This window comes from Zootoca vivipara, chromosome 7 (assembly GCF_963506605.1).
Source record: "Zootoca vivipara chromosome 7, rZooViv1.1, whole genome shotgun sequence".
NCBI classification, from domain to species: domain Eukaryota; kingdom Metazoa; phylum Chordata; class Lepidosauria; order Squamata; family Lacertidae; genus Zootoca; species Zootoca vivipara.
In genome coordinates this window covers 23,708,628-23,727,059 of record NC_083282.1, presented here as the reverse complement: position 1 = coordinate 23,727,059, position 18,432 = coordinate 23,708,628, and the positions used below count along the sequence as shown (strand labels likewise).

The following is an 18,432-nucleotide window of genomic DNA, read 5'->3' as shown; positions in this document are numbered from 1 at the left end:
CTCTTGCAAGACTTCCGTATTTTAGCACCTCTCAAACTCCCTGCCTTTTAAAATTAGCTTTATTAGTTGTCTTTATTTTATTTTTTTTGCCTATTAAATCTGTTTTGTTTTGGCAAACCTACTTCATATATAGTGGTGTTATATATTATTTGCTTTTAAAATGGCTATTCTTACCCCACCCACCCCCAATATTTTTATATCTTACATTATCTAGAGTTGCCATGCTTCTGGAATTTCCCAGACACAGCCAGGATTCGGCCGCTGGAAACAGTGTCCAGGCAAAATTGGCTGCAATTCGTCTGGGGAAATCTGGACGTATGGCAACCCATGTCTGAAGTGTAGATTATGGTGAATATCCTTTAAAAAAGCTCAAACTGGCAAAACGTCAAAAAATAAATAAATTAGCAACTTCGTCCCCACTCCCCCCAAAAAGCAACCCTACCTAATATAAATTGATAAGAGATGTTTTTGAATAAGTGATATATACCTTGCTAAGTGAAGGAATACTAAGGTAAAAATGTAAAGGTAAAGGACCCCCTGGATGGTTAAGTCCAGTCAAAGGCAGCTATGGGATGCTGCGCTCATCTTGCTTTCAGGCCAAGGGAGCTGGTGTTTGTCCACAGACAGCTTTTCAGGTCATGTGACCAGCAGGACTAAACCACTTCTGGTGCAAAGAGACACCGTGACGGAAGCCAGAGCGCACGGAAACACCGTTTACCTTCCTGTCGCAGTGGTACCTATTTATCTACTTGCACTGGCATGCTTTCGAACTGGTAGGTTGGCAGGAGCTATGACAGAGCAACGGGAGCTCACCCTGTCGCGGGGATTTGAACCGTCAACCTTATGATTGGCAAGCCCAAGAGGCTCAGTGGTTTAGACCATAGCTCCACCCGCGTCCCTGTAATACTAACCAGGAACAAAAGGCATGAGCCAAACTGTAGACTGGTCCACGGGCATCACCCTACGAAGTTCATTTTTAGAGTATAGAGCCATCCCCAGTGGGATCCATACTGAAATTATTTAAGTGTGTACATGCTTTTCCTCCTCTGATTGCTTGAACCCTTACGTTTGTTCAACTTGGATTGTTCGCACATGGCTTCATTAATTGGGTGATGTACTCCGAGGCAATGGCATTCTGTTTTTATCTTCCCTCCTCTGCTTTTTGCAGGTATAATAGCTGTTGTTTCTCCACTGCAAGCCACTCAAAGCAGCTTATTGCCAATGGCAGTCAACCCCTCCATTATCCAGTCTCCCCACATGCACTCAAAGGTGAATATCGTTGATAAAATTGTTTTTAAAATTGCATTTGACTTTTTAAAAAAGGCCTAATAATTTGATACTTCTGGTGGTTTGCCTTCACAGAACGTTATTTTTAAAGTTTTTTTTTTGTCCCTTGTTGACACAGTTGGCAATATATTGGATCCGAAGGCTCCCTTCCTTCAACAGAAGGAGCTTCTTTTGATGGGAGGAGGGAACTTTTGGACCCAACCCAAGGGGTCTAATTCCACCTGGTATTCAATATACTGTTGTACCTTGGATCCCAAATGCCTTGCGGCTCTAATGTTTTGGCTCTCGGATGCCACAAACCTGGAAGTGAGTGTTCCGGTTTGCGAACATTCTTTGGAACCTGAACACCTGATGGGGCTTCCACAGCTTCCGATTGGCTGCAGAAGCTTCCTGCATCCAATCGGAAGCTGCACCTTTGTTTCAGAATGTTTTGGAAGTCAAACGGACTTCCAGAACTGATTCCGTTCAACTTCCAAGGTACAACTGTATGCAGTTGTTAAATTTGGAATAGCTAAGGGAAAGTATTGGGATCTAATAAATTTGGTTAATTTTTTTTTTGTTTAGAGAATTCGAGGTCTCCCAAAGAGATTTTTGGGGAGAAGAAGCCACTGAAAATTAAAGACCTGGTCTTTGCAGAAATAGCTTTATGGAGAGCCTTGTAGCCGCTTCAGCCGCTTCAGCCTTTTTGATCTTTTTCCTCCACAAAGATGGCGGTTTTCCAGTACTGAAGGGGAAATGCACATCGTGTGAGAAGCAGGGGGAATCAAAATGGCACATGCTGTCCTTTATCTCCAAGATAACATAATCCTCGTGGGATCAGGGAGATGTTTGACTGACACCTCTCATGAAATATTTCTCTAAAACACCTTGAATCTCCCTGCAGGTATCTTGTTCTTCTTCTTCGAATAGCCTGCCGGGCAGTAGCAAAGAAAGCGGGAAGACATCACTGCATCAGACGCAGCCATCTGCTCTCCATACGCAAGCCTCTTTGGGAACTGCCGACTCGAAACCGATTAATCAGGAACAAAGTATGTATTCTGGTCAAGCAAATACAATCGTGACTGGGACGTAGACTTCAGAATAAATGTTTGCGGGTGCTCCCAGTCCAAATAAAGTGGTACAAAAGGATGCTCCACACTGGCGATTGGATAAACAGATGGCCTTGTGGGACTTGCCATATGTCAGTGGACTATTTAAAGGGCGATGCAGGCTGTCACCCAGATCTGCTTGAAACAGTTTTGCCGCTGTTTCAGAGAGATGTGGATTATGCAAAGAGGCCGACTGCATGAAAATATGTCCTAAAAGCAAGTGATCACCGTGTGGATTTAATCTGATTGCTATTTAATCCGATTGCTGATATTAACTAATCTTTCAATTTCCAAAGTACAGTACAGTAGTAAGAAATTCTGGGCGATTCAATGCAATGAAGTGCATTGCAGGTAACTTCTGTAACGTAAAATTCAGCGGAGTGGAAATTCTATGGATTTCATTGTAAAATATTCAGACTTCGCGATATACACACCATTCTAATGTTGTCTGAAACGTTCCATGGATATTGCCATGTAACAACAACATTCAGTTGTTCATGTTGGTTGTGTGTACAAAGATGCAGTGGGTAACCAGGACTATCTGTTCAATACACTGTAATGACTTATTTTGAGAACAGGAAGCCCTGCTTGAGGAATTGCACGAGAAAAAGTAACCACAAAAGCAACAACTTCCCTTAAGGCTCATCCACACAAGCTTTTCCTGCCAGTAAGAACCGATGTTTACCACTGAATCGGAACAAAAAACCAATTGGTTTTTTTCTGCAGATTGACATTTGCTCTGGTTCTGTGCTAGAGAGTAAGTTTTCCCGGGGAAAGCTGTGGGGCAAATGGAAGACCTCTCAAACTCATGCCTAGAAAGTACAGGACAAGTGGGAAGCCTTTCTGCTCTGTGTTTTCTAGGCACAGGAGAAGCAGAAGTTCAGATAAGCCCTTAGTTCCTCGAATATTTCACTCCAGCAAGAAGCTCCAATTTTTGTCTGGGGATTTCTCTCTAGACAAAATTCAGTGGCATCCTAAAGGATGTGCAACATATTGTTAGCCCTTGTCGAAACATTCTTTACTTCTCCTGAAATTTAAATGGAAGTATTTAATTCCCTTTCTGAATAGATTACTAACTGCATGTATCTATGCTGTTCCCAGAGCCATGTTAGTCTCCCTCAGCAAAAACAGCAGCATCTTGTGGCACCTTAAAGACTAACAAACTTATCATGGCATTAAGTCTTTGTGGACTATATAGTCCACTTGATCTATAATGATCTTAAGATTACTGGTACGCTTTGAATTAAAGAACAATTAACGTTCCAGTTCCAAGTTTTCAAAAAGGGCTGTTGTAACAGTGAAAGTTTGCTGTTTGGAATACCTACGAGCAGCATTTGCTGGTATCTCTTCTCGGGTCACACATATCTAGAGTCATTTCCAGACAACTTGCTTGTTGAACTTTCATTCTGATCCGTTTGTGGGAAGGTTAGATGACCTTGCATCAAGTGCTTGTTAACCCCATGCTTCCCAGTACATTTCCCCATCTCCTTCCTTCTCATAAAAAACCCCTTATTTGGGGGAGAAGCTGGTTGGTTGTGCCGGAGTGCCAAATAAATTCCGAGTGGTGCAAGCTGAATCTTTGCACTTCCAATTAACTTGAACGGATTTGTTAAATTTGCCAAATTTATATCCCAGAGCTGTTTCCTGCAACGAAGTGTGCTCTTCAGGCTCTTGCTTCAGGCAATGAGATTAAACATCTACATCTGTGCGAGTGTCTTGTAAATTTTAACTTGAACTTCAGTTTCATGTTCACTATTTCTGATTTCTGAGCGATTGTGTTTACATTTCCTTCTCTCCTTCCTTTTCTCCTCCTCCTCCTCCTCCTCCTCCTCCTCCTCCTCCTCCTCCTTCTATAATCAGCAATTGTATGTGATTGCGGAATAAATAGAGGAAAATTAATGTTTACACCAGACATTTCCCCCCCTTTTTCAAAATAAGTTAATTTATATATAGCCTTACTCAAGGTGGTCCAAATAGTCTGCTCCTGCTATGTTGGATCGAAAGTAAGCTTAAGGACCTCTGCTTGGAAGCTAGATGTTGGATTTCTGTTCAAGAGAGATGATGGGGCCATGTCGTCATGGGGTTCTGTTGGCCATGCTCTCTCATCATGCCTGATGCTTGCAATCCTCATGGGGGTTTGTACAGATACCGGATCTGCTCTCTTAGGGTCAATGCAGGTCAGAATCAATGACAGCAGAATCTTGTATGGCTGGTGGGGTTTTATATATATATACTTTACTTCCCTGGTTTAGTACCATATCCTAGGGGAAGCTGTTCTCTGGAAAAAGTGAAAAGAGATCACAATACGATCTGATTATATATTTGCAGCAGCTGACATCACTCACTGACACATAAAAGTTGCAAACTTTTGCACAATGAGAGGTGCAAGTGTGACTAAGTTGGGCATCTTTTCGTGCCGTGTACCTTGTTCACAGCTTCCTCCTTACAGGTAGCATTTTTCAGGAGACTCAAGAGGAACTGAGGAAAACATAATGTGATTCAGCTCACCCTGTTTTATAACAAAGTCTTAAATAAATGCTTTAAATGGTTATCACGGTGAGATTTTTTTTTGCTCTCAAGTTATGTATGCCCTCTGTATTTGATGGTTTGTTTCCAATGAAGCCATTGAACAAGCTAATGCCGCCTCCCTGAATCTGCTCTGGGATTTTGTGTAGTGACTTACTCGTCTTTGATAGAGCCCTCTCTTACCCAACATTTTTCGCATTTTAAATCTTAAAACAAAAGCTTCCAACAGCGCTCAAAAGCCTATCTACCAATCCTCTTGCTTCCCATATAATAATTTCTTCAACATGTCCAACACCACTGAGTTAAAGTGTACTAGAAGAGAAGCGAAATTGAATCTGTTAGGGCTTATCCATATTTACCTTTCCCCTTGCTGTTTCCAGGTACCTGTGCACAGGCCTGCCCTTAAATACTCTGTGTCCAAGCGTCGTCGTCGTCGTCGTTGTTTTTGCCCCAGAGCAGATGTAAATTAGAGTTTTCCCCTGGTTGCCATTGGCTTTGATTGAGCTTTAAAGGGCCGGTTTTTGCAAGGTTTTTGTGTCAGTGTCACGTCGGCAGGTCCTTTATTTATATAGTTATTTATTTGTATTGGCATTGTGAGAGATTGGAGGATTCAGAGCTTGACTGGTTGCAGTTCGGCTGTTGGCAGAGTGGTTTGTTTGTATGCATGAGGGGGGGTGTTGTTGGGTCAAGTTATCCATATTTAATTTGTATGCTGTTGCAGCGGGGGGGGGGGGAGGAATAGATCAGTACTTTTCATTCCTTCCTTCCTTCCTTCCTTCCTTGTTTTTATAACACACACAAAAACTTTAATAAAAACATAATTTAAAACAAATAGCTATCTTTTTGAGGGAAAAGCTCCAAGGCAAAGAAATACAACAACAACAACAACAACAACAACAACAACAACAACAACATGCTCGGACATGGACTCTTTATGTGTGGACTGTGCCTTGAAAAACCAGAGGAAATGTACATGTGGAGATAAGCCCTTAGTGAATTTTTCTACTGCCAATATTTTGTCAACTGTTCTCATCGCCCAGTTCAGTTCTTGGCCATTTGAAGAAGAGTTTGGATTTGATATCCCGCTTTATCACTACCCGAAGGAGTCTCAAAGCGGCTAACAATCTCCTTTCCCTTCCTCCCCCACAACAAACACTCTGTGAGGTGAGTGGGGCTGAGAGACTTCAGAGAAGTGTGACTAGCCCAAGGTCACCCAGCAGCTGCATGTGGAGGAGCGGAGACACGAACCCGGTTCCCCAGATTACGAGTCTACCGCTCTTAACCACTACACCACACTGTCTCCCTTTTACCTATGGGAGCCAGTAACTCACATCCATCAACATAACACGGAATTTAGTTTTTGGCATACGTTGAGAGAAGTCTTATTTTCCTGACGCCTCTTGATTTTGACCAGTGTGAAACCCGCCTATGGCTGCAGCCCTGCACCAATGGGTCTCCGGGAAGGAGGCCGTAACCATGCGCAAATGGTTCTAACAACCATCATGTATTGCAGATGTTGGTTATGGGGAGAGAACAGGGCCGTGTAATGTTTTGCTTAGAGTCCTGTAGTAACTCCAGCCCTGAACTACACCTTAATTCAGAGGTTTTCAAACTTTTTGAGTCCATGGCTCCCTTGACCAGCTCCATTCTTTCCTCGGCACCCCTGGGGGGCTCAGGAGCCCAGTTAGGTCACCCCTTGCCTGCAGAGCAGGCAGTCTCTCACTCTGTTTCAAACACGCTCCCTTGTGGAGCCTCCTCTCTCCCCTCTCACTGGGATTCCTCTGGGCAGTGCCAGAGACACCATACGCTTGCGGAGCTTGTAGCTTAAGGCCCTTGCAACAAACAGCCTTTGGGAGGCAGAGATGCAAGAGGGCATCAGAGGGAGGGAAGGAAAGAGGGACAGAGGCCAGTGTTGACCGCAGTACCCATGACCATCATTCAAGGCACACTGGTTGAAAACCTCTGCCTTAATTTATCAAATGGTTGCTCTGAAAACTTTGAGGAACAAGGAGGAATATAACTTTCCGAGAATGTTTAACGTGAGCCTGCATCTTCTTTTCTTGAGGACTTTCCATTGGCAGTGTAGAGACTCTTGCGTGTGTATAATGGGGTCGAAAGTGAATTGTGAGCTTTATGCCATTCGTAGGTTTTTTGGGACTGACCTATTTGTTTGGAGAAAGTGGAAGCCGGCTGCCTGGGGAGCTTTATTCCAAATGCAAGGTTCCTTAGTAACAGGCTCTTCTCCCCTGGGGAACCTGAGAAAGCGCATCGCAGGGAGGCAAAATGGTCCCTGTTAGGATGGAAGGGAGGAAGGAAACGGGTAACGGGGAATGTGCATCTTCTACACACACTCGAGCAGGCATCCGAAAATAGACAGCTGCAGCCGCACGGGGAGTTCTTGCCCTTCTGCTTACTTGGAAATTGTGCAAAGTAAACAAGGGACAAATAAAACCGTTTCAAGGCTGAGGAGTGGAAACATAGCCTGTGATTCAAGTGGATAGAAGCGAAGTTAGAAGCGCCCGGCTTTATTTTCTCCTCTAACGGCAAGAGATTTGGCGGAGGTGTCCTCCTCCCCCTTGAAACTCGCTGCCTTGTCACTCACAGCTTCTGTTTACATTCCAGAATTGAAGACGGGCTCTCCAGATGGTCCGTGTGGGCAACGTATGACTGATTCTGCACATGCCGCTGCTCCAGCCAGCTGCTCCGATAACAGCGAGGGCAGAAAAAGGAGAGATGCTAAATCTCAGATTCCTCTAGCGAAGGTAACAATTTGCTGCCTTGTAAGATGGTAATGACAAAAGGCAGAGGCCAATTTGTGCTGCCAATGGAAGTCGGCCTATGTAGATAGCTGGGGGTGAGAACGGCACCTTTGTCCTCATGCTTTGAATGGGCTTCTAGTGACTATCCCATAAAAGCACCTACTCCAAAGGAAGATATCCAGTGGGCATGCCAGCAATCTTGAGTGCATGGCTAACTCAGTCACACCACCCAATGCCCCTGCTAATAGTTGACAAAGCAATTTGATCTGCTTTTTGATATCTCCAAGAGGACATCCAATAAACATGTCCCTTGGAATGGATCTCTAATAGCAATTTCCCCTCCCCCCCCCAAAGAAAGAAAACCCACTGGCTAAATATTCAACCCGAGATGGGTATTTAGCCAAACAGCAGGATATGGCAAAGGGATCCTGCGATTAGTGGATTCCACAGCCACCATTCATTGGACAGCTGTCAAAATATATCTTGTCCAAAGCGTTACATAATTTTCATGTGATCTGCAGAGAATTCTTGCCTCCCCGGTCAAAAACAGCTTTTGCGTGAGTCAAAGGTTGCTTTGACACTAGGGGTTTTGAGCCTGCTGAGACGTTGCTTTGACACAATCAGCTGGGAATGGAATGGAATTAAAACAGTGGTTCTAAGTGACATTTTGCTAGGAAGCAAATCCCACTCATCAGAGGTCCCCTGCAACTTTAATTAGAAGCTTCCTGTAATACTAGCAGTATAGGCATCTACGGTAATTGCTTCCCATCCAAAGATTCCATAAGATATGAATCGCCACGTGGTTAATTTTTGCTCCTGGGGAGAGTGGTGGCTAGTGAGCTAGCTCCATTTATCATTCCAGTACACCATTCCCCATCTGGCCTCCATGAATTGGAGTGATAATTTATGCAGTCAGTTGTTTCTTCCTGCTTGTTTAGACCGCATGCAGTTCACAATCTTCATCATCCAGAGTAGGGCTGGGGAACATGTCGGCCTCCAGATGTTCCTATCGGATCTCTCCATTCAGCACGTTGTCTGGGGCTGGTAGGAGTTGCCATTAGCAACATCTGGATGGCCACATGTTCCCCAGCCGTGTTGTAGGGGTCTAAATTGTTCAGGGAGCTTGCATGAGTCCAGCAGGTTTCCCACTATGTTTGTCTCCAAGTGACAAGTTAGCATGCCTCTTCCTGCTCTCTCTCTCTCGTGATTTTAATTGTACAGTAGGTTATAACACCTGAATGGGGCTACAGTTCAGTCCTAAACCAAATGCTGATGAGTTTCTTAAGGTATCATGATTGCAACCACCACCACCACCCAATCCTCTCTGCCTGCTATTTTGCTTTTGCGGTCCTGCCAGAGGTGGAAAACTCTGAACTTGCTTGTGTTTAGAGCTGAGAAACGCTCTTCTGTTTAATTTCAGGACATCAAAGTCAAGCATGCGGATTCCTGGACAAGTTTAGGCAAAATGATGCCTGTGCCGGTCCCAATCAAATCCTCCAATGAAAGCTTCAGACAGTTCCAAAAAGCAGCACTAGAAAAAGAAGAAAGTGAGTGGGCCAAGGACCGCAAAAGGCAATTGGAGCAAGCTGAGAGGAAACTGAGAAGCCTCCCTCAGGAAAAAGAGAGGTTTGTAATTCCATATAATTAAAGTGAAAGGCTGTATTTCACATGTCCATTTAACTACGCTCATACTGAGTGGTTTCCAACTGGGTTGTTTTGTGGCAATGTGGAACTGATTCCTATTTGAGGGGAAATAATTAAAGGCGATAGCTAGTCACCATGTTGGTAAAATAGCAGCACGGTCTATTGAGTATTATTTTCAAGGTTACTCTGATGTTTGCATATGCCCGTGTTTATACTTCATCAATGCGGACTGACTGTTGGCAGAGATGAGTATTTGAGCTTGTTGGTAACTCTGTAGCTGCCTCTTTGCTAGCAAGCATAAAGTAAAAATTAGAATTATGACTTTTCCAAACTGTCTACGGGTATATCCATTTGCAGACATAACTGGAAAAAACTCACTACAAGATCAATGTTGCCCAAACTTTTGGTACTGACTTTTTCTGGTTTAAAATTAAGTGCACATCTTAAGCCACGCTTGTGTGCTTTCTTGGCCAGCGCAAACAAGCTTATTGTTTCCACTTTGCCCAACAAAGTTGATGTGTGATTAGAGACGTAACAGAGAGGCTTTTTTTTTTTTTTGGACAAGGGCAACAGTTCAGAGATTTTTTTAAAAAATTTTTTATTTATTTTTGCATTGTAGTCAGTTGGGGAATCCAAGTACATCATTATTACCCCACCTCTTGGGGTGCCACTGCCTATATTTTTGCAGGTGCTGGATAGCGGGGGTGGGGAATCAGTGCTGCATGGCACCTCTCTGCTTCCATCAGCAGAATGGTGGGATACATCTAATATGGCGTTTTTCATAGCTGCCAAGTACCCCGTTTTCTCCGGGAAACCCCCGATTTTACTTACCTTTTCCCGGTGGTCCCCCGTATTGCTTCATCTCCCATTTTTCTCCGTTATTTTCTCCTGCCGGTGGCCATTTTTTTCTTTCCGATTTGCCCTTCTATGGGCACCAAAAATGGCCACCACCGGCTTCAAAAGTCGCATCTACGCATGTCTGGAAGTGCATAGGCGCGACTTCCGGTGTCGGCGGTGGCCATTTTTGGTGCCCATAGATGGGCGGAGTGACACCGGAAGTTGGGTCGACGCACTTCCTGACATGCGTACAAGCGACTTTTGAAGCAGATGGCGGCCATTTTTGGTGCCCATAGAAGGGCAAAGCGACGCCGGAAGTTACGTCGACGCAACTTCCGGTGTCACACGGCTGCCAGTCCCGGATTCTGCAGTCCGGGACATGGAAGGTAAGGGCATTTTTTGCAGTATACTTTACCCCTCCTTGCAGCGGAGCAAGCCGATCGGGTGCCTGGGGCGGCGCATGTGCCCTGCGCCCAGGGGTGGGGCGAGCCAGGGCAGGACGCTCCACGGGGCCTCTGAGGAGTCTGCTTGCCTCCTCCCACTCATCCCCCCACAGCTGAGGGAGAGGCGGCGGGCAGACTGTTTGGGGCAGCACAGAGCCTGCAGGCACCCAAGCCACCGCGTCACTCCCAGGAGAGACGCGTGGCTCGGGCGCACTGCAGGTCCCGCGGTAAGTGCCCAGCATTTTGTCACCTCCCTCACTGGTGACACATGGGTCGGGGACCGCCCCCACTGCCCCCCTTCCTCTGCCCCTGAGTACACTGTTTAGGAATTGACATGCAAAATCCTTGCAGATTGTTGGTTACGTTTATTCCTTCAAATGTGAGGTCTGCATCTTTGAATCCATAAGCAATGGGTGTGTGTTTTTTCCCCCTATATAGAAACAATGGGAAAACAGATTTGAAACCTAGTGCAGCAAAAGCGAGCTGTTCCCCTTCAAAAGCGGCACCCACAAAAGAGCAGCTATGCCCGACACAAAGTCTTCTTGTAGACCGTAACTTGGCAAGAAAAATGGAACAAGAGCGTAGGTGGAGAGAAGCGGTAAGTAATTGGTGCATAAATCAGCTTTAACAGTGTCGGTCACATAACAAACTGCAACAGCTAAGGATCTGCTCTAATAGCTTATTCCTAACTAAATCAATGGGACTTTATTGGCTTAAACCCATCTGAAGAGCCAGCTTAGCAATAGAGGTTGGGTATCCCTGACTGCTTTGATGACATGGCACATTAAAGATTGTCAGGGGTTGCTGCCTATTGAAAGCTGAATCCATAATCTGTGCACGTTTACTCAAAATTAAATTCTGCTGAATTATGTGAGCCTTACTCCTGGTTGGGATGTGGGTGGCGCTGTGGTCTACACCACTTAGCCTAGGGCTTCCCGATCAGAAGGTCGGTGGTTCAAATACCCCGACGGGGTGAGCTCCCGTTGCTCGGTCCCAGCTCCTGCCCACCTAGCAGTTCGAAAGCACGTCAAAGTGCAAATAGATAAATAGGTACCGCTACGCGCAACCCCAGAGTCGGTCACGACTGGACCTAATGGTCAGGGGTCCCTTTACCTTTTTACAGCGGGAAGTTAAACAATGTTTCCGTGTGCTGCTCTGGTTCGCCAGAAGCAGCTTAGTCATGCTGGCCACATGACTCGGAAGCTGTCTGTGGACAAACGTTGGCTCCCTCGGCCAGTAAAGCGAGATGAGCGCCACAACCCCAGCATTGTCCACGACTGGACTTAATGGTCAGGGGTCCCTTTACCTTTACCTTACTCCTGGTTAAGTACCTACACCAGGCACCCCCAAACTTCGGCCCTCCAGATGTTTTGGACTACGATTCCCATCTTCCCCGACCACTGGTCCTGTTAGCTAGGGATCATGGGAGTTGTAGGCCAAAACATCTGGAGGGCCACAGTTTGGGGATGCCTGACCTACACCATTGCAACATAAATAATCCCCCCATTTAATTGCTTTTTGTTTTAAAATAGATGGTGGGCACCATTGATATGAATTTTCAGAGTGACGTTATGGCAACGTTTGAAGAAGCCCTGAAATGAGAGGAAGGAAGGCAGCGTAACTTTGATTACAGTTCTTTAGAAGTACTGTTGGATTGCAGAAAAATACTCCATTCACTGCCGGAATACATTTTTGGGGGGTGATAATTCTATCCGAACATTTGATAATCATTTTTGAAGAGCCAGTATATTACTGTAATAAGTTCAGTTTTTATAAAACTTGCTACCATTAAAATTGTAAAGCTTGAAAACTTATGAATGTAAAGGCTTGCTGTAATCCTTAGAGGCAGTTTTCAGTGCCTAGCCTTAGTTTTGAAATACTATTATTTCTGGACTTTTAAACCTGTTTCAAAATGTTTATTTGATGTGCATGATGCACAACAAGCCAGGCATTGCTTTCAGGGTCCAAGTTTGGTATTTAAAAGCACCTTGGATCTGTACTGATTTATTTTTTAATGGATATTTAAACTACTTTGTTTAGCTTTGATTTATTTGGCAAATGTATTTAAGTTGAAATGTTATTTGATGTGGCAAGCTAAAATGCCTTTTAGCTCATGTAGTATTGAGGATTTGCATTTTGGATTTCTCCCTACCCATCATTTGAAAAGTAAAATCTAAATAAATCTTCAATGTATATTTTCCTTGTAAAAATTTGTAAATATGCAAGTATTTTTGTTATTCCTAAGTAATTGATGGGATAATTTCCATTTTCTTTTGAATGCAGACCTTACAACCGTTTGTATTAGATGCTCAAATGTCTTTATATTTTACACCTTTCATATGTTAATAAAATAAGCTGTCATAATCGGAGGTTTAGTGGATTTTGTAGTTTCTAACCTATTTTATTGTTCCATAAAAAAAAACACCCAACTACCAACCAAAGTACCTATAGAACTACATCCTGTAAGTTTAGATTTTTCAGTTACCTACAACTCAGCCCTAAACATGTTGGCTGAGGCCATACGTATTGATCAACCATGCTCACAGTGGAGATTTCCAGTCTCCTGTTTATGGTGGAAGACCCCACCTTCATGGACATACAAGTGCGGGGATGTTCTGGAAGCCTGGTCCCTGATGTTCAAGGGACCTACAGCCAGGAGGATAATGTAATGGTAATCTCCTCCATTTCCATAATAACCCCAGGAAACTACTGTGGCGCAAAGGGTCAGTGCATCTGACTTTTAACAAGAAGGTTGGTGGTTAAGCCCACCTAGGAATGGCTGTGGGCAGGATTCCTGAATTGCAGGGGGTTGGGTGACTGTTGAAGTCCCTTCCAAATCTTCTATGATTCTACATCAAGGAACCTCTCTAGCTTAGAGTCAAACCAGATGTACATGTTTTATTAAATATGTTCTTGTCTATTTGGCTATAAAGTGGGGAATGGGGTCTAGTCTACTTCTTAATACTAGGTGGCGCTGTGGGTTAAACCACAGAGCCTGGGGCTTGCCGATCAGAAGGTCAGCGGTTCTAATCTCCGTTACGGGGTGAGCTCCCCTTGCTTGGTCCCTGCCCCTGCCAATCTAGCAGTTCGAAAGCACCTCAAAGTGCAAGTAAATAAATAGGTACCACTCCGGCGGGAAGGTAAACAGCGCTTCCGTGCACTGCTCTGGTTTGCCAGAAGCGGCTTAGAGATGCTGGCCACATGACCTGGAAGCTGTACGCTGGCTCCCTCGGCCAATAAAGCGAGATGAGCGCAACAACCCCAGATTTGGTCACAACTGGACCTAATGATCAGGGGTCCCTTTACCTTTACACATGTTGGAGGAGAGTGAAACCTGACCAGGTGCTCCACCCTCTTCTCATATCATATTTCTCCAGTCCAGCTCACTTCTGGGCAGTATCAGAGCTGGGTAAGGCGTGGGTTTTGTTTATCTCTATCACTGGAGTCTCCAGCAATACCAGACACTGTCTTGGGTGCCCAGCAAGTAACCCTACCCCAGGCACCCCCAAACTTCAGCCCTCCAGATGTTTTGGACTACAATTCCCATCTTCCCCGACCACTGGTCCTGTTAGCTAGGGATCATGGGAGTTGTAGGCCAAAACATCTGGAGGGCCGCAGTTTGGGGATGCCTGCCCTACCCCTTCCATTCTTTTTATTTTGACTTTTTATTAGAGGGAATTTATTTATATTTTTGCTTGCTGTTGTGGGGCAGGTGTTTGTTTTTATTTGTTTTGCAAGGCTGTATCCATATTTTGCCTGTGTTGGGAAGGGCTCCGAGCACAGCCCATTTTTCCAGTTCTGAATCTGGTATTTTGTGCCACTCAAGCCAGGTTCCTTTGTTTTCTAAATGTGCCCCAGAACCCAAAAGGGTTGGGGGGGGCACTGCTCTCTCTCGCACACTTCCTTTCATGTTATTCCCTTCACACCTGCTTTTATAGCCCAATTGGTGAAGACACACAATGTGGTTCCTTGAGGCTGATGCTTGTGATTGAAGGTTAGAGATGGAAACCTGAAAAGTGCAACCAAAGCAATCAATTCCCCTAGGAGGAAAGGTTAAAACATTTGTGGCTTTCGAGACTGGGAAAAGCCAAGTTGAAAAGCATGACAGCTTTGTATAAAATGATGCATGGCATATAGAAAGTGGACAGAGGGAAGCTTTTATCTCATACAATGCTAGGAGAACATGGTTATGCAAGGAAGCTGAATGTTGCAAGATTTGGAGCAGACAATAGGGTGTTATACATTTGGGGAGAACCCCCCCCCCTAAATCCTATAAATTGATAAATGCTGAGATTTTGATTATTTGGGGTACGAAGGGAGAATACAAGCTGCAGGTGAATTCCTGGGCTGGCTTATGCAAAAGCAAAATGAATAAGACCTGGCCAAGCTAGGGCCATTAAGCAACAATGCAGTGCCAGTGAGGGCCATTGGCAATGCAAGAGAACTGTTCTTCCCCACCTACCAGAGGTGTGAAGAGAGACAGGGGTTTGGAAGGGTGTTTGAGGTGACAGGAAAAGGGAGCAAGGGATTCTGGGAAGGAGAAGGAGGAAGAAAGGGATGGGATCCATCTGAGCAGGCTGGCTGCAGAGCTGACTGGGGAAGATGCCTTCGACTCCAGGGCTGCACTGCTCCAGGGCTGTGGGGGACAAGCCCCTCTTGAAACAACCATGCTGTAAGATCTGGACTCCCTCCTTGCAGACTTAAGGTGTATAAACCCTTCACCATGTCTCAGTGCTATAAAGGAACAAAGCCCTTGGGCAAGTGCCTGGAACCCCAAGGGCTCTTGTCACTGCTCGGCATAGAGAGGGGGAGCCACCTGACTTTTGTAACAATAAACTACTACTTCGCACGGTGGCAGCTCATAGTTAAGCTAAGGACTTTGCTGTTGCAAGATGGTCACCAAGCTGGCTTGCTATGAAAGAGGGTTTATGAAGAATAAGGATATCGGTCACGATGTCTATATATTACCGCTGGTATCAGGGGGGTTATGCTGCTAAATACCGGTTGTTGGGGAACGCATGGGGAAAGTGTTTGACCACTGCAGGAACAGGATGCTGCACTGAATACGATGCTGGACCAGACCCCAGTAGAGATGCTTTTGACGTTCTCAACTCCATAGCATCAACAGCGTATTCCAGCCTCCAGGTCCTCACTGGCAACAACTGATCTCCCTTCTGTCACATTGTCTCCAGATCACGGGAAAAGAAGGCAAGTGCAGTTTATCTGTGCAGTTTGCAAAGAATAATGAGAACCAGAAGAATCTTTATTTGCAGCAGCCGCTAGCCATAGCAATGAAATGAAATGAAATGCACTGAAGATAGAGACAAAAACTTAACTATACAAAATACATTCTGGAGGTTTACATCAACAGTCGAATAACAGATCTTACTCTAGTTGCCCCTGCTAAAAATGTTGCAGTTTTTGTTGTCACCTGGTTATCTTGATCTGCTAGAAGGAAGGACACTGTAGCAATGGTTGATCTACCCGGCATGGACAGTTGTAGAGGGGTAATAACCTCACTCGTCAAATCTTTATAGAGAGCTCAAGCTAGAAGCACATGAGCTACGGACTCAATACTGCCATCTCCACATGGACATAAGCCTTTTTCCAGCGGAATTTTTTTGAAATAGACCCTCAAGTACAGCAGAAGGCAGTATATCTTGCCTAAGTGAAAGAACGTCTGTATTTTGGAATGGTTAAATTCTGCAAATAGGGTGCCAACGTGTCAAAATGACTAGGTGGAAAATAATCATACTGTGGACAAAAATTCCTTATTGTGGACAAATTATTCTGTTGCTCGATATCAATATATAGGCACTGTCTAATTAAATTATTTGCTTTACCAAAGCCCAGTGTTAATAACTATTGTGGTGATAAACCAGAAAAGGAAACACTTTCGGTTGACCGTTTTAGTCCAAGTGCTCTCATGACTATCTTGCGATACTAAGGGTAGTAGACTGGTGGGGTTTGCCGAGTGTAACTTTTGGAGTGTGCTTCTAGTTTCTTCCTTTCACAGGGTGTTTATTTTGCTTAAAAACATGCTTAAAACACACACACACACACACACACACACCTCTTTGTACGATGCTCTCCTTATTTCAAATGGAAGCCTATTTGGAAGGAGGGGATGAGTATGGTGGTTGCTAGGCAACCCCTGACATTCCTCTATGGCAACCAAGTTTGCAGTTGGGGAAAGCTAGCAATTGTCGAGCGGCAGCCACACACCCTCTCCAGATCCCTGTTGCTCTCGCCCTTCTCTCTGGTTTTGCTTTGATCTTACCTTCCAGGTAAAGTTGCTGCCCAGATGCAACTCGCCCAGTTTGTGCTTTAATAGAAAAGGATGCAACTCAGAGACCCCACCAAGGGTGAAGCCGGGGACCTCATTGTAAGACAGACGCTCCCGGCACAAACTAGCAGTAACAAGCCAATGGTCCAGCATCCTGTTCTCACGGTGGCCAGCCAGGTGCCTATGGGAAACCTTCAAGCAGGATCTGAGCACAACAGCCCTCTTGCCTCATGTGGTTTCCAGAAAGGGGCATTTGGGAGCATTACTGAGGAGGCAGAGCATAGGCAATGGTCATGGATGATTTTATTGTTTAATCTACATAAGCAACGGGAGGGCCAAAGGTACATAGCAGCAGCAAAGAACGAACCTCTGGCCCCCTGAGTCCAATTTGCACTGCCAGTCTTCCCCATTTTATCCCCACCTTCCATACCCAGGACATCTTCTGTGCAGTCAGGTGCAGAGCAAGGAATGGTGCATTTCTCTGTCCAGAGCAGGGTTGATCAAGCTGACCAGTGGCGCCTGCAAAGTCCTGCTTTTGCCCGTGCTGTTTGATTTGATACATACAGTACCATAGGGCATGGCGCTCATGACCTCAAGGTCGCAGGTTCGATTTCCCATTTGGGACAGCTCTGTATTACTGCATCACAGGAAGTTGGGACTCAAGGATCCTCAGGGTCCCTCCCAACTCTATGATATCGTCTTAAGCTACTGGAAGCCATTGTTTGATGCAATGGTCCCACAAGAGTCGTTCTGATCAAGGGCGTACCCACCATGCGGCAAGTTAGGGCAGCTGCCCTACTCTAGAAGCAGGGCTGGTGGGCAGAGGCGGAGCACAGCCCGGCGGAGCGCGAGTTCGCCATTCCCGCCGCACCGCGCCGCACCCTCCCTCCAGCTCCCCGGCGCGCCCTCAGGCAAGGCCAAGCGCAGCGGGGAACCAGGGAGCGCGGCGCGGTGGGCGGGAACGCCGAACTCGCGCTCCGCTGGGCTGGGCTCCGCCTCCGCCCACCAGCCCTGCTGCTAGGGAGGGGCACAGCCCGGCGGAGCGCGAGTTCGCTGTTCCCGCCCACTTTGTGGCTCCTCCCCTTCCGTGCCTTGGCCCCTCCCCTTGCCCCCCCCTAGTTTTGATCCTGGGTACGCCCATGGTTCTGATCATTAAATGGGAGAGGCGAATTGCATTTGACACTTTGCTTTTTAGAGGAAAGGAGTCCTAAAAGCCGCTACATCCACTAGCTCAGGAAGCTCTCTTACTGGTATATTCTGTTTTAAAACTCTCTCTATATCTTGCAGAAATGGTGGAAAATATTTCAATAAAATGTTTTTGGGCTTCCATAAACATATAACTCCCCCACCCAAAAAAAGAACCCAAAAAAACAGTTTCTCTCCCCCTATACCTGTTTACTCAGGCATTGGTTCGCTGGGCCAGGCCAACAGTGAAGTTAAAGTGCGGCCGCACCCTCAATAAATCTTGTTGTTGTTGTTGTTGTTGTTAATATGATGATGATACACAGTAACAGGGATGTCGACTTGAATATCAAATGTTGGGGGTGGGGGGACACCAGGTA

General features: G+C 45.5%; 1 protein-coding gene across 1 annotated transcript in view; it reads left to right on the top strand.

Annotated features, from left to right (window-relative positions):
* Positions 1 to 12,930, top strand: part of BRDT (bromodomain testis associated) — a 36,011-nt gene extending 23,081 nt beyond the window's left edge. Inside the window, exons 14-19 of the mRNA XM_060277457.1 lie at positions 1,169 to 1,269; positions 2,171 to 2,315; positions 7,524 to 7,663; positions 9,081 to 9,286; positions 11,023 to 11,182; positions 12,117 to 12,930. Of these exons, the coding sequence (XP_060133440.1) occupies positions 1,169 to 1,269; positions 2,171 to 2,315; positions 7,524 to 7,663; positions 9,081 to 9,286; positions 11,023 to 11,182; positions 12,117 to 12,185 (821 nt within the window). The 3' untranslated portion in view covers positions 12,186 to 12,930. The remainder of the gene's footprint in view (positions 1 to 1,168; positions 1,270 to 2,170; positions 2,316 to 7,523; positions 7,664 to 9,080; positions 9,287 to 11,022; positions 11,183 to 12,116) is intronic.
* Positions 12,931 to 18,432: the final 5,502 nt, after the last annotated feature.